The sequence below is a fragment of the Mesoplodon mirus genome (genome assembly GCF_964341445.2).
Source record: "Mesoplodon mirus genome assembly, chromosome: 8".
In the NCBI taxonomy this organism is placed as follows: domain Eukaryota; kingdom Metazoa; phylum Chordata; class Mammalia; order Artiodactyla; family Ziphiidae; genus Mesoplodon; species Mesoplodon mirus.
This window is the reverse complement of record NC_138984.1, coordinates 52,884,023-52,900,777: the sequence shown is the minus strand read 5'-3', so window position 1 is coordinate 52,900,777 and position 16,755 is coordinate 52,884,023. Positions and strand designations below refer to the sequence as shown.

The window sequence follows — 16,755 nt, the reverse complement described above, 5'->3', positions numbered from 1 at the left end:
GCAACTAGAGGGGCACATATCCATCTGGATGGCTTTTGAGCGACGCTTTTAGGGGTTGAACTGTGACCCCAGCGCCTGTCCAAAAAAGTAAGATACGTTGAAGTCCTAACCCCAGTACTTCAGACCATGACCTTGTTTGGAAATAAGGTCACTGCAGAGGTAACTAGTTCAGATGAGGTCATACTGGAGCAGGATGGCTGGTGTCAAAAAAAAACAGACACAGACTCACGGTGGGGTGGAGGGACACTCTGCCATGTGATGACAGAGGCAGACAGAAGCACTGCAGCTGGGAGCCAAGGAACAAGGATGCCAGCAACCACCGGCAGCTAGAAACAGGCAAGGCAGGCTCCTTGCCTACACGTTTCAGAGGGAGCACCGTCCTGCCAACACCTTGATTTCCAACTTGGAGCCTCCAGAACTGTGAGACAATAAATTTCTGCCATTTTTATGCCACCCAGGTTGTGATACTTTGTTACCACAGCCTTAGGAAACTAATACAGCGGCGAATTCTCTTTTTCTCGCCTGGGAAATACTTTTTATCACAGGCCTGCTCAGTACTACAGACGGTCAACTCACCAGCTTTGAACCCAACTAACAGCATCTGCAGCACATGGCTCCCTCACAGGCCATTCGTCTACCTTATTCTGGGACAAAGATGGAGACAAACCTGCAAACTTAAACAAAAAATAAACATTCTATCATGGTTTTGCATGAAAAAAAAAAATCCAGCTTTTTTTTTTTTCAACCTGATAGGGCAGATATGTACCTTCGAGAGGCTCACTCAGCCGCAAAGCAGCAGAGGGAAATGTGCCTGAGTCGACATTACGATCTCCGCCAGGAACTGCCGAGGTTGGCCTCGGGGAGGGGACGAGAGGGGCACGTCCCCAGAGACCCAATCAGAGACTGAGCCACATTCCTGTCCTCTCCAGGTAGGGGCCAAGTAGGGGCCTTCGGTCCGGCTGCCTTCCTTGGCAGGTAAGCTCAGCCCAGGAATGATCCCTGCAGTCGCCAGCCTTCATTGGGGAATTTATCCACGACCACCAGTCAGACATCACAAGCTCCCAGGGGAAAAACTGCTGGCAAAGAAGTTGTGTTAATATGAACTAGCTTTATTTTGTATTTCAAGAATTAGGCCAGCCCACTTGCACAGGCTGATGCCAAGCTCCACTTCTCAGAGCTAAAGAAATGCTGGCAGCAGCCTTTGGCTTTCAGGAGCTAATATCCTGCGACACTCTGGTTTTATGGTGCCCAGTGACAAAGAAATTGAGTTGAGAAGATTCAAACACAAGTTTTGCCACTGAGGTGCATTCATTCGTTCACTGTTTGCTGAATGCCAAGTCCCATCCATTACCCTGCATGCCCAGAAGAAAGGCGCAGACAGCAAGAGTGGGTTACAGTTGGCTTGAAACAGACTGAACTGGCTTCATGCTCTTGCCCTCTCTCTCATCCTACCCTCCTGCACCCACCCCCTGTCCTCCAGTTCCTGGCAAGGAAGAGTACACAGGAACCAAAACCCCATCTGGTTTAGGGCGGAAGTGTTAAGTGCACCACTGGCTGGAGGGGACACAAATCTTCCCTCCTGGTGGTCACCTCTGTTCTTGCCCAGTAAGAACTGTATTACCTCTCTGACTGCATTTGTTACTCTGCAAGCACAGGTATGCACCAGTCAGTGCTTAGGCCGCATCTTACTCAGTGTCTCAATGGCATTTGACCCAGTTGATCAACTCCCTCCTTCAATTTTTTTTTCCTTGACTCCTAGAACATCACACTTCTGGTTTTCCTTCTACATCAGTGGTTACTCCTTCTCTGTGTCCTCTGGCCGTCCTCCTCCTCTTCCTGATACCTGGTTCAATCCCCAGACCATCTCTTTGCATTGTGTTCACTTCTGAGTGGTCTCATACTGTCCTGTGGCTTTAGTACTGTCTGTATCTAAATTTCCCAATTTATAGCACAAGCCCTAACCTTTTCCTTAAACTCCAAACTTACACAATCACTTCTAACTGTATTAATTATCTATTGCTGGATAACAAATGGCCCCCAAATTCAGAAGCTTAAAATAACAAACATTCTCTCACGGTTTCTGAGGGTCGGCAAACCACAAGCAGCTTAGCCTGGCAGTTCTGGTGCAAGGTTCCTCAGGAGGCTGCAGTCTTCTGAGACTGGGGAGAATCCACTTCCAAGCTCACATGGCTTCTGGCAGGAGCCCCCATTCCTCAGGATGTGGGCCTCTCCCTAGGGTTGTGACCTGGCAGTCGACTTCCCCCAGAGTGAGTGATCTGAGAGAGAAAGCCACTCTGAGACTGATGTCTTTCCTAACCTAATCTTGGGAGTGACACACCAATACTTTTTCCGTGTTCTGTTCACGACAAAGCCCAGCTCTGGTACAATTTTGGGGTGGAGACTACACAAGGGTGTGAATACCAGGAGGGAGGAGACGGGGAGCCACTGCGGCCACCCCAGACACTGGCTCCCCCAGGTAGATATAATTGTTAGCTCAGAGTTAGCATGTCCTAACTCCAAATCTTTATTCGCATCCTCCCTGCAAACCTGCTCTTCCCTCAGCCTTCCCCATATCTCAGTATGTGACAGCGTCACTCAGTTACTCAGGCCCCAAACTTCCAACTCACCCTTGACTCTTTCTCATACCCTCAGTAATTCCGTCAGCATATTCTGTGCATTCTGCTTCCAAAACGTGTACCAAATCTGATCACCTTTTACCCCCTCCACTGCTACCACTCCAGTGCCAACCATCAACACTCCTACTAGCTTCACTGCTTGCACCCCTGCCTCTGCAGTGTATTCCCCACACAGCAGCCAGAGTGAAGTTTCCAAATGTCAGATCATGACACCATGCCCCACCCGCCCACCCCCTTCAAAATTCTCCACTGGCTTTCCCTTTCAATCAAGAAAACAAATCCCAGCTGCTGATGTCTAGTGTGATCTGGTCTTTGCACGTTTGCCCACCTTTCTTTTCTTCACCCTGTTCCCTCCCCTACTCTACTCCCTGGCCACTCTGGCCTTTCCTCGGCACCTCCGACATACCACGTTTACTCGTACGTCTGCCTTTTTCTATCCCATCTGGGGTCATCTCCCAGGCGCCCACAAGGCCGGCTCCCTCACTTCATTCAGGTCTCTGCTCAATGTCACTGCCTCACAGGCCTTCCTTTATCACCTGTCCATAAACCACTCTCCCCCAACTCAGGTAACTTGATCATACTTATCCCTTGATGTAAACGCCATGAGGGCCTTTTGCCTGTCCTGTTCACTGCTGTATCCCCATCGCCGAGGACAGTACCTGGCACATAGCTGGCATTCAATAAACGTCTGCTGAACTAATGAATGGAATATAAAAATAAATGCTTAGAGAGTTTTAAAAATACCATCCTGAAGAAAAATCTGGATTACTGTGGTGGTATAGGGACACATAAAGTGGGAGGGCCGATGTGAGGACACTTCCTGTTGGTTCCACAAGCACTTGTCAGGCTCTCTGCAACATGTTACAAAGCACAAAGGAGGGGGAAAAAAACCACTGATGATATAATTGCTACTTTCCAATTTAGTACCAGATCTAGGATGTGTAAATACTTCTTAGCCTCTCCAATCCATTTAGTGTGGTCTAAAACCCACCACGTCACTCCCTTGCTTCAAACTCTTGACTCATCAGTGCCTCAAAGACACAGCCCAAACTTCTTGCTGTGGTTTACCCAGAACTTCCTCATCTCACCTCAGTGACCTCACCATCTTCACATCTTGCCTCTTTCTACTCTGGGTACCTCACCCAGCCAAACTGAAGTGCTGGCTATTCTCCGAAGATACATTTTCCTTTGCTCCTGAGTTTTTTGCACATTCTGTGTTCTCTACCCATAACAATCTTCCTACGCCCTCCTGTATCAGTTCATTTTTGCAGTGTAACACACCACCCCAACTCTCTCTCCCTTCTGCAGGCTTCTTTGCATGTCTCACAGTTCCCAGGAGGAAGAGAAGGCAAGCCTCAACGTGCAAATACTTTTCAAGTCTCTGCCTGTGTCACGCTTGCTAACACCCCATAGACCAAAGACAGACACGGCTAAGTCCAGATTCAAGGGCTGGAAAAATAAACTCCACTTCATGGGAGCAGCGGCACAATCACAATTAGGGCAAGCGTACAGGGACAGGGAAGTAACTGTGGTTCTTCTTTGCAATTTTCCATACTTCCCACCTCAGCTCCTACTTACCTCCTGCTCTCAATCTAGAAATCAACTCCTCTAGAAAGATTTCCCTGATCCCTAAAGCCTGACTGAAAAACCTCTCCCATAACCCCTCATATTCACTATTTTTTAAAAAACAAATTTATTTATTTACTTTTGGCTGTGTTGGGTCTTCATTGCTGCGTGCCGGCTCTCTCTTGCTGTGGCGAGTGGGAGCTACTTTGTTGTGGTGTGCGGGCTTCTCACTGCGGTGGCTTCTCTTTGCTGCAGAGCATGGGCTCTAGGCACGCGGGCTCAGTAGTTGTGGCATGCAGGCTCTAGAGCGCAGGCTCAGTAGCTGTGGTGCACAGGCTTAGCTGCTCCGCGGCATGTGGGATCTTCCTGGACCAGGGCTCCAACCCATTTCCCCTGCGTTGGCAGGCGGCTTCTTAACCACTGCGCCACCAGGGAAGTCCTATATTCATTATTACTGCATGTATTAGTCTCCACTACCAACAAATGAATGAATGAATGAATTACTAAATAAACACTGGACCTCCAGTTCATACCGTCAAGTTGACTGCACTCTCCATTTTATAGCAATGTTACCTCAGTCTTCCCTACCTGATGGGAAGGTCACTGAAAGGAGGGAGTATGTTCAGTTTCTGTTTAACCTTCATTGCCTAGTACAGTACCTGATACGAAGTAGGTACTTAAAAATATCTTAAAATCAGCAAACACATAACTATAATAAAAGTAAAGTCAGATAATGTCATTAAAAAAGGCACAAAGTGTTCTTGAGATCCCTGCAAGACTCAGCAGGCTGCAAATATTTAGGAAAATCTGAGACAGCATAAAACTAACTGAAATAAGAACAAAATGCCCACTGGAGGGGAGAAAAGAAGAGAAAATTAGCCAGAGAAAGCAACACCTTCCCTTTTATTAGATTCACAACGCCTTTTTAAAGTCCAACCTCTCTTTGAAAAATGTTTTTTGTTATTAACTTCCTCATTAGAAAGCAGACAAATGCTGTCCTTGAAAGGTATGTTTCTCCTTGGTACTGCGCTCAGTCCTCAGGCCGCACTGTGTGGTTTACCAGCAACAGTCAAATCCAGCATCCCAAAGAGCGCTGTGAAGGCCAGGAGGTAATCAGCTAGAGCCTCCTATACTTCATACATACATACATACATACATACATATATATATATATATGCATATATATACATATATGTGTACACACATTTACATTTTTTAACGAAAATAATATAACATAGGGTTTACAGAGCTCTATTAATTCTTTAAAGTTACATAGGCAAGGTCTATGCTTCAGTACAATCATTTTTTACTTTGGATTAAAGTGGGAATTTTAGGTCTAAAAATAGATTTAAGATTACTGAACAGAGGCCACATAGCAACACAGACTTGATAAATCTTGATCGTCAAATAACTAGAAATATGTTGTTGTTATCCTTATGCTGGGTGCTACACATCCCCCATCGATTATTTCATTTTAACTATAATACAAAAGCAAAACAGTTCACTGAAGTAATCTCTATTCATTACATTAGCACATATGCCAAATTATACTACCTGCATGATAATCTCTACGTTCAGAGGCTATATTTTTAGCATGTGCTCATCTCTGCTTCATTAAATACTGCAAGCAACCACAAAAAAAGGAATGCACATTGTACAGCAAGAGAGAGAACAACGATCTGCAGGGTGCTATCTTCCAGGGCAACCAAAGACTAAACAAGTCAGAGAAACAAACCTTACGAGAGATATAAAACTAATTTGCAGTGACATTTAATATATATTTTTTTATCGGAAGGAATACATTTAAGTCACAGTTACATGGAAAAACACATAGACTGTGAAATTCCAGGCTTTCTCCTAGAATATTCAAAATGCTCATCAAAAGTCAATTAGTACAGTAAAGATGGCCACCAGGTGATTGAATAGACAGAATGTCATTTAGTATTTTAAAAATAGATTCTGGGAGTAGAAGCTACCACCAAAATATCCAGAAATCTGAGTTAACTGGAACTCTACTTTGCATACTTGATACTAATAAATATAATAAGTGTTTACAGAGACTATGAATGCAGGGCAATAGCCTAAGGGATAGTCACAGAAAAGAAGAAATGAACACAATCCTGCTGGAGGGAGTACACAAAACTCCTGCTGTTGTTTTGGCCCCCCCCATCCCCCAAACAACAAGGGCCGTCTCTTCGGGGAAGAAATCTTTCAATAGCTGAAGCCCACTCCTCTGCCCCCACAAGACCCTAGAGAGCCCAGTGGAAAGTCTCTCAGATGCTGGTATGATTCTTGATCACCAAACTGGACAGGTCCTCTTCATGGCCTCTCAGGTTCTGACTGGCACAACCTCCTTCCCACAGAAGGGGTTAGCACTGTCTGTGAAGCCACAAATGAGGGAACTCTAGAAGGATTAGAAGAAGGAGGTATCTGATGAAAAGGCACCTGCAAGTCTGAAATCCTCTTTGGTGAGGACACTGTACATGCGCTGAGGCAGAGCCCGGGAGTAGGGAGCGGGGCGGGGCACGGTCGTGCGCAAGATGAGCTCCCGGCCCGCAGCGGGTGGGAAGTCTGCCGCCAGGTTCTGCCTCCTCTCTTCTGGGGGGACCATCCTCTTCAGATCCTCCTCCGGCGGAGCCATGGCTGCAGCCTTGAAGAGAATCACATGCTAGTTCAAGAGCAGGCCGAACGCTAAACTCAGATCATTTTGAAGGACAGATGAATAAGCATGATAAATACATAAAAATGTTCTACGTTACTCAGTAATGCAGTCAGTTATGTTATGATTGCTCAAAAATCACAACACAGGGCCTCCCTGGTGGCGCAGTGGTTGAGAGTCCGCCTGCCGATGCAGGGGATACGGGTTCGTGCCCCGGTCTGGGAGGATCCCATATGCCGCGGAGCCATGGCCGCTGGGCCTGCGCATCCGGAGCCTGTGCTCCGCAACGGGAGAGGCCACAACAGTGAGAGGCCCGCATACCGCAAAAAAAAAAAAAAAAAAAAAAAAAAAAAAAAAAAAAATCACAACACAGAAAATGCAAGAAGCTTGAAACACTGCATGAGCAGCCAGAGATTACAAATAAACTGGTGACACAGCAGAAGATAATGACTGCCAGGCAATCGGCTTTGGAAAGTGAGGGCCATATTCAGACATCTGATGAAGAGGGACAATGGAGTTGTGCTGGTTTCTATACATTTTTTCTAGCAATGACCCAAGTCCAAGTCTGATGTCCTCAGTCCAGTAAGGAACTGCTGCTCTCCAGAGTCTGGAAAGATGATTTTTGTATCGATTCTTTCAATTCTGTTTAAGGTTCATTTGTCAAATTAAAACTGAGGACACTGGTTTTGTTTGCTGGGTGGGTGACTAATGTAATGCGGAAGTGACAGAGGTCCATGAAATGTAGCAGTGGCCACAAAAGAGAAGTTCTCAATATTAAAGGAATCTACTTTTTCATTAAAATTGAATAAAATACATATTCAACTAGAGCTTTCATTTTAACTCTGATCACTATGTTTCTTTCACAATACCATCAACTTGGAAAAAAATAATTGTTTTTGGCAATGGAAATATGAAATCATGTTATGCTAAACACCAGCAAGAAAGGTATGCCAAACCGAGACTGTTAAAGAGGTGGTTGGTTAGTCTTAATGACCTTATGAAGTTAGAGGGATGGGAAGGAACAAGGAACTATGAGGGACAAAGGCTATTTTGTTACCTCATCAGAAGATTCAGTCAGCTTGAGAAAGGGTGAGAAAAGAAACAGTGATGAAAGGGAAACAAGCAAGATGGTTTAAAAAGAGCTAGACAAGAGATTTCAAGATTATTTCAGAGACAGCATGCACGTTAAGGAACATGATCCTATCAAAAGAATATCAAGACAGCAACACACCACATACAACACACCCAGCCGTCCAACTGAGCAGACAAATCTCACTACTCATGCATCTGATGGCTCAAGAGGCAACGTACAGAGTGTCACTTAATGGGGAAATGATTCAGCAAAAATCTAGTTCTTTTCCCAAAGATTAAGATACTAAAAAAAGTACTCATGTCTTGAAAAATAGATAACCCAGTGAATTTAAGACTAGATGTCTGACTTATTCAATTTAGAAAGACTAAGGCAAAATCCAATCAGTGGTCTGTTTGCTGAATTCCATTTAAATATGGATATATCACTGACACATAAAATCATGATGAAAGTTTATTAAAATGTATGATTTTAAGGAAAAGTTCTAAATATGTAAAATTACTGTTGGCTATAAAATATTTTCAGTGAAATTTTATAATCTTAAAAAAGTTAAAATCTTGATTTAATAGAATTGATATAAAGTATCAATTATGAAAAATTATGTGAATAAATTTGAATGGTTTCTATTAATTAGCCAGATATTTAAGAGGTGAGTTTAAAAATGTACCAACCAGGTGCTTGTTATATGGATTACAGTCTGCCAGTTCCCTAAAAACATTCACTTCAAGGTTTGAAAGTTTAAAATATTTTAAAATTATATAATGTGGGATGAATGTACAATTTCAGTATCCATTAAAGGGGATTAGCTGTACAATGAGCCCAGTGAAGAGATGATACACTCTTTTTTTTTTTTTGGAATTTAACATGCATTTATTATGACCTTGTTGGAAAAACATAGTAAAATAAGTTTTAATAAATCTGTGTTTTCCAGGGAAAGAACGATGATACACTCTTATACTTACTAATGTAGAAGGATAATTACATTAAGTGGAAAATAAGAACAAAGTAAACTATGTAATATAATCCTATTTTGTAAAATTTACATATATTTATATATATATTTGTATATACTAGATGTTAAATGTTGACAGTGATCACCAGTGGGTAGTGAGATTAATGTGATTCATTTTTCAGTGTCATTAATTTTTCATTATAATTCTCTGTATTATCCAAATTTTTACAGTAAGACTTTACTTACAGTCTCAGGGGAAAAGCTTATTTCCACATTGGGAAAATAATTTTGCTTTTACGTATTTAGAACAATGAGAGTGTTCTACTCTCAGCATTAAAAATATTTTATAAATACTTCAGATTTTAAATCCTCTTAACACACAGGTTTTTAAAAATGAGGAAAGAATTTTTGCAGTATAAGGAAAAATCATATTGGTGTTAACAAGGAAATGTGCTTATAAGCACTGGCTAGTAAACTGGCAAATATATCATAGGATGTGAAAACAGACTTGGTTTCATGCCAGAAAGAAAAACAAAATAAATCAAAGTAAGCATCTACTGTTTTCTAGAACTTTATAAAGAAATACTTGGTTTTTAACTTGAAATCCTTAAATTTAGGGGGCCACCTCATAAATAATCTCAGGTTTTAGTTCTTGCTAAAATTCCTATCAGTATATTTGGCTATGATTTTGAATATATTCAAATTCAATATATTCAAGTTCAAATTCATATATTCGATGCACTCCAGACCGACTCAAAGGAGATTATGAAGTTTCTATTCCATGTGTAAACCCATGAAAATTCTTTTCTCATTTGACTGTGAGAATCATACCTTCAAAACTGGGCCATTCTAGTGTCATCAAAGTGCTACATAAGGGGCACCCTGTATTTAGTACACTTCAAAATACTTTTATCAGAATCTTTAATATTAATGAGTCCTAATGTGAGAATCACCTACGGAATACCAGCTCCTCTTAACCAGTAAACAAGATAAGTACAGAGAGAATCAACCCAAAGTATAACTAATACCATCCTCATAAAAATCCAAATCTGAACAGTTTTAGAATGTCAGAGGTACTATACGATTTTTAAAACTTTTATCAGTAGAGGTAATGACACAGGAAAGTTTTCAAATTGAGCTTTCTTTCTGTGCTGAAGACTGTTTTCCATAGTCCTAAAATTCTGAATCTTGCTCTTCCTTCTTAGGAACCCTCTGAAGTTAGATCTCTTCACCATTATAAGAATAGTTAGATTTACTAACTCCAAGCTAAGTTGTGAATCCATTGCAGTACATGGAGTTTAAAACTGGTAAAACTAAACTAATTTGAAACTAGTAAACATTTTTTCCACAGCACAGCACTGGCCATTGCTAAACAAGTCCCTATCAGATTTGTTAACAAGGAATTTCAGGCCATTTTAACTTCTGAAATTTAGGTACTAAAATAAACTTATCATTTTATTTAAACATATAAGAAAGCAGATGGATTTCAAAGACTAAAAAGTTACTGTTGAGAGTCATTATTTCTTCAGTGTTCGAATCCAATGCTGTTATTAGCAGCCATAGAATCGGCCATGTGTGGGAATCAAAACAGTACCTTACTGAGCAGAGGCCTGGAGAGATCATGACACAGTCAATAAGGAATCTCACATACCCTCTGAGCATTCACAAACAGCTTGTGAATGATCTTGCCAGCGTGTCCTCTTCCTGCACCAACAACTAACACCTCAGGTTGCTCCAAAAGGCAACTCACAAACCTGGAAGAGAGAGGTAATGAAAGGATAGAAAACGAGCTGCTCAGTTCACACTGGGTCAATCCTCCCTGATTCATTTCGGGGACAAACCGTCAAAATGATACTGGTGAACCCTACACCAAGGCTGGAGTGGAAATTTTTTTAACAGGACAGATCGACGTTTGGAATTAAAATCGACTCAAATGACAATCTTACTGCCTTTCAACTGTTTTTGTAAATTTTTTTAAAAGCCCATCTCTGTCAAAGTGTAAGAAAAAATATTCAGTCTATTTCTTTCAGACTATAGAAGATGCTACACTAAATAAAAGATTTTTTTAATGTTTTTAACAACAAAAACCATGTTTAATTTATACAGCAAAGCAATGGTCCTTATTTCTCATTTTTGTTCTTTTAAGGTGTATGAGTGCGTGTGTGTGTGCGTGCGTGCGCTTAAAATACATGTTTTGCTGGGCAAAGTCTCAATTGTAAGCTGTGCCATTATGTGCTGGAAACACTCTACTTCCAAGTATATCACAGACAACGTATGGTGGAGCTAAGAGAGTCGAAGGCACAGAGCCACCAACTCTGCACCACCTGCTCACTAACTCACTGCTATCTTAGAAACAATTCCTGTGATTAGAGCATATTCTTCTCATTTAAGAGGAAGGAATTTTCAAGAGTAAAGAAGGCTGGGCGAAAATTTCAACAAAAGATATAATATTCAAACAAGAGCTTGTTAAAAGCTATAGCAAATGCCTTGTCATATAATATTAATTATTTATCATCAATAATGCCATTTCTCATGGAAAGACTGATGAAAATTTTAGTTATAACAAATTCAAGCTGCTCAAGTAGCTAATTTGGAAACACTTTATAACCTATTGAAACAACATCGTCCTTTAAAGTACCTCAGGCAAAAATGGACAGGGACCCACACTGACAGGCTCCCTTCGAAATGGTCCAAATCTTGGAAGGAGGAAAAGGCTGACCCAATCATTTGCCTCATCATGGAGAGGCCATCTGGTCACTCTTTCAAAACACATTCACAAAGCACAGAGGATATGCACATTTGCTATCATAAATCTTGTTCAGAAGATTTAGTAACTCTTTAGTAAATGTTGTGTAAAAACTAGGAATATTCAGCAGAAATAGTTTCAGAACACCTCTGCCTGTACTTAAGGAACAGTGAGAGTGGAAAGCAAAGCTCTGGGGCCCTGCAAGTAACAAAGAGTAAACAGCCAGTTCCTCCAAGAGCAAACAAGGACACTCCTAGAAAGAGAGACCTGGAAGCCTTCGTTCTAAAAGTGGGAGGAATGGAAACACGTGGCAAATACTCAGAGATACAGGAGAGGTCAAATCCTATGATAAATATTTCTCTGTCTCTAGCCAATGCTTGTTACAAAAAATAGAGGAACACTACAAAAGAATCTCAATATTTTACAAAAATTTTCTAAAGAGAGTGGTGGCTTTTCCTATTGCAGATAAAAATGAGTTAATCAGATAGCAATTACCTTTCAAGATCTTCCTTTTCCTCCTCTTGTTCACATTTCTCAGTTCCAAACTTGGCTTTCAGTGAGCGGGCTCTAGCAATTATAGCTTCTACATTAGTAATTTGATGGATGATTTCCTAACAGTGAGAAAAGGGAGAGGCATACATTGGAAGACAGCAAAAAAAAAAAAAAAAAAAAAAAAAAAAAAAAGCAAAGCCTTTTAAAAATGCATCTTTAAAATAATTATTGCCAACTGAGGAGAACACTTGGAAAGATCAGACTTACTTCCAATTTCTTGTCTTCTGGATTGGGGAAGTGCAAAACTTTACTGGAATGAGATATTATTTGCTTTATAATCTTCTTAACTGAAGAAATGTTTTCCAGACTTTCTATTTTTAAAAAGATCAAAGCCATCATTAGATAAGTTAGGCAAAATCTTTTATTTTGGAAATGAACTAATGACTAATCAAATAAGACATTTACCTTCCTCCTTTACCTTGAGTATGGCTGCATGAATTACACAAGGTAACAGGTGCCTAGCAAGGTCTGCAGGTTTCTGTACTGCCAGATAGTGCAGCACCTGAAGGAGACACGAAGTTAGATAAGTGATCAATGCAGTTGTCAAAGAATAAAGCAGGGCTTCCCTGGTGGCGCAGTGGTTGAGAGTCTGCCTGCCGATGCGGGGGACGCGGGTTCGTGCCCCGGTCCGGGAGGATCCCACATGCCGCGGAGCGGCTGGGCCCGTGGGCCATGGCCGCTGAGCCTGCACGTCTGGAGCCTGTGCTCCACAACGGGAGAGGCCACAACAGTGAGAGGCCCGCGTACCGCAAAAAAAAAAAAAAAAAAAAAGAATAAAGCAGCCATTTATTGGGTCGGCCAAAAGGTTCATTCACTTTTTTCCATGAGATGGCTCTAGCAGCAACTTAGTTTTCTTTAACTTCATTCGAAACAATTTTGTTAGATCGTATGTGACAGCTGTCATATCAGTGTGCATTTAAAAAAAGACTTAGCAAAATTGGTGAATCTTTGTGTAGCCATTTTAATATTGAAGATGGAAGAAAAAAAGCAACATTTTTGGCATATTATGCTTTATTATTTCAAGAAAGGTAAAAATGCAACTGAAATGCAAAAAATAGATTTGTGCAGTGTATGGAGAAGGTGCTGTGACTGATCAAACACGTCAAAAGTGGTTTGAGAAGTTTCGTGTTGGAGATTTCTTGCTGGATGATGCTCCACGGTCGGGAAGACCAGTTGAAGTTGATAGGGATCAAATTGAGACATTGAGAACAATCAACGTTATACCACGCGGGAAACAGATGACATACTCAAAACATCCAAATCAAGCGTTGAAAATTTGCACCAGCTTGGTTATGTGATGTTTGGGTTCCACATAAGTTAAGCGAACAAAACCTTCTTGACCATATTTCTGCATGCGATTCTCTACTTAAATGTAATGAAAACGTTCCGTGTTTTGTTTGTTTGTTTATTTATGGCTGCATTGGTTCTTCGTTGCTGCGCGCAGGCTTTCTCTACTTACGGCGAACGGGAGCTACTCTCTGTTGCGGTGCATAGGCTCCTGTAGTTGTGGCACATGGGCTCAGTAGTTGTGGCTTGTGGGCTCAAGTGCAGGCTCAGTAGTCATGGCGCACGGGCTTAGTTGCTCCGTGGCATGTGGGATCTTCCCAGACCAGGGCTCGAACTTGTGTCCCCTGCACTGGCAGGCAGATTCTTAACCACTGCACCACCAGGGAAGTCCTAAACGTTCCATTTTTAAAACAGATTGTGATAGGCAATGAAACAATACAACAATGTGGAATGGAAGAGATCGTGGGGCAAGCGAAATGAACCACCACCAACCACAACAAAGGCTGGTCTTCATGCAAAGAAGGTGATGTTGTGTATATGGTGGGATTGGAAGGGAGTCCTCTATTATGAGCTCCTTCCAGAGAACCAAATGATTAATTCCAACAAATACTACTCCCAATCAGACCAACTGAAAGCAGCACTCAACGAAAAGCATCCAGAATTAGTCAACAGTAAATGCATAATCTTCCATGAGGATAATGCAAGACCACATGTTTCTTTGATGATGAGGCAAAAACAGTTACAGCTTGGCTGGGAAGTTCTGATTCATCGGTTGTATTCACCAGACATTGCACCTTTGGATTTCCATTTATTTCGGTCTTTACAAAATTCTCTTAATGGAAAAAATTTCAATTCCCTGGAAGACTGTAAGAGGCACCTGGAACAGTTCTTTGCTCAAAAAGATAAACCGAAGGCACTTTTTGGCCAACCCGATAAAAGAGTACCACTGAACTCACATCTGTAACAAGGGTAGAGATGAGCTCTCTTCTTTTCTCTTAGTACCTACCGCTGCTCATTCAGGTAAGTAGCTACTACTCCCAAAGGTAAGAATAATGTTACTGAAATCATCTAAGAACTTCAGTCCTTAATGATGGTGAATACTCTCATAATTTTTTTCCTACTTCCATATGTAATACATGCAGATTAGGAAAATACAAAGAAAATTAAAACCACCTGCAAATTATACCACCTAGAAATAATAATTGTTAGTGGTGGAGCATTTTCATTCCAGGATTTTTTAAGATTTTGAATATATATATTAAGTGAATATTAAGTATGTAAAATGCTGTTTTGTAACCTGCATTCTTCCTCAGTTAAGATTTCTAAACGTTGCTAGTGACCCTCCTCTAAATTTTTTGGTTTTATTATGTTTTCTAAAATGGAAATTGTTTTATTATTTTTCTGATTAAAAAAAACACACAGAAAAGTATGTATAACACTTGGACCCTACCTTTAAGCTCTTTATTCAACAGCAGTAAAGACAAAAGAAATATAATCTCAAAATGTGAGCCTCGCTGATAAATGCTCACAGATATCAAAAGCACATAAGTAAATACAAAGAAGTACAATGCAAAAGTTCTCTAGAAAGCCTACTTCCTAAGGAACAACACAGTTTTGTGTTTTTCTTCTCAGACTTATTTCTATAAACACAAAGATACAGATGCATATGCAATTTCTTAACAAAAACTCATACACAATTTCATAACTTGCTTTGCTCATTTAATGATGTATGATTTAAAATTATTTGCCTTGGAGGGTTTTGCGTTTTGAAACGTTTTTAAAATTAAAAAACTTTTAAAATACACATACCAGAGTATTTTATAAATACAGAAAACACAAACACTCGTTTATACACCAACGAGCTTAAGAAACAGATCACCAGTACTTTCCAAGTCCCCCTTGTGCCCACCCTGATCAAGGCTCCCTCCCTCACGCACTCCAACCCTCAATAAACTACTAATCATTGTTTCGGTTTTCTTCATAGCTGTCTCACATATGTACGTAGCCCTAAACAATGTGCTGCTTAGTTTTGTCTGGTTTTAATTCTTTGTATACATGTATTGCTTCTGGTTATGCTCCTCAGTGACTTGTTTTTCATTCAGCATTATTTCTGAGATGCATAGATGTTAATACTGATACATGCTCTAGTCTACTCATTTTCACTGCTGTATTAAAATGCCCGCCCCATTTTTTGGCTATTAAAATAATGTTCCTATCACATTATTTCATATGTTTGTGGTGCACATGTAGAGGAATTTCTTCAGGCTATCTATCTAAAAATAGACAATGCCAAATTATTATTTTTCAAATACTGAAGTCATATTCCAAATTATTTTACCAAGTACTTGAACAGATTTACATTCTGATATAGAGTAATAATAAGAGTTCCCACTGTTGAACATCCTTGTTAACACTATTCCAAACGCTGTTTTCCTTAACTTACAGAAAAACAAATTTCCAAGAATACAAAATATTTGTACACCCTTTGCGTACATTGATTTGCTTTTACCTCATCTCTTTTATCACATGTATCTCTCCTCCTCTGTAAGTACATACAATATATACACACATACATTTTTTTCTGAATAATTTGAGATCAAGTTCCATATACGATGTCCCTTTAACTCCAAATATCTATATTTCCTAAAATTAAGAATGTAGTTAAACTAAATTAACACTGATCAAATACTTTTTTTTTTGCGTTACACGGGCCTCTCACTGTTGTGGCCTCTCCTGTTGCGGAGCACAGGCTCCGGACACGCAGGCTCAGCGGCCATGGCTCACGGGCCCAGCCACTCCGCGGCATGTGGGATCTTCCCGGACCGGGGCACGAACCCGTGTCCCCTGCATCGGCAGGTGGACTTTCAACCACTGCACCACCAGGGAAGCCCTGATCAAATAATTTTAATCTAAGCTATTATTCTTAATACAACTTTGTCAATTGAATGAATAATGTCTTTTATAACCTTTTCCCACCACCATACGGGATCCAGTTAAGGATCATGCGTTGGCTTTAGTAATCACACCTCTCTAATCTCAATGAATCTGGAAGTTTTCCAGTCTATCTTTTATAACACTGACATTTTGAGTATAGTCATCCTCCCTTTTTTGGTGAACTAAATTCCATACTTTATTCCTATTTCCTTAGTTTTAAGAAATTGAGATATAATTTACATACCATAAAATTCACCACTTTAAAATGTACATTTCAGTGGTTTTTAGCATATTTGCAAGGTTATGCAACTATCACCACTATCTAAGTCCAGA

At 40.6% G+C, this 16,755-nt stretch overlaps 1 protein-coding gene across 2 annotated transcripts in view; it reads right to left on the bottom strand.

Moving 5' to 3' along the window:
* Positions 1-5,956: 5,956 nt before the first annotated feature.
* RAB3GAP1 (RAB3 GTPase activating protein catalytic subunit 1) overlaps positions 5,957-16,755 on the bottom strand; it is a 128,234-nt gene continuing 117,435 nt past the window's right edge. For both annotated transcript variants that reach the window (XM_082631347.1, XM_082631348.1), the window contains 5 exons: positions 12,607-12,703; positions 12,409-12,512; positions 12,145-12,260; positions 10,555-10,657; positions 5,957-6,852 (listed from right to left, as the gene is read on the bottom strand). In XM_082631347.1, coding sequence (XP_082487473.1) covers positions 6,616-6,852; positions 10,555-10,657; positions 12,145-12,260; positions 12,409-12,512; positions 12,607-12,703 — 657 coding nt within the window. In that variant the 3' untranslated portion in view covers positions 5,957-6,615. The remainder of the gene's footprint in view (positions 6,853-10,554; positions 10,658-12,144; positions 12,261-12,408; positions 12,513-12,606; positions 12,704-16,755) is intronic.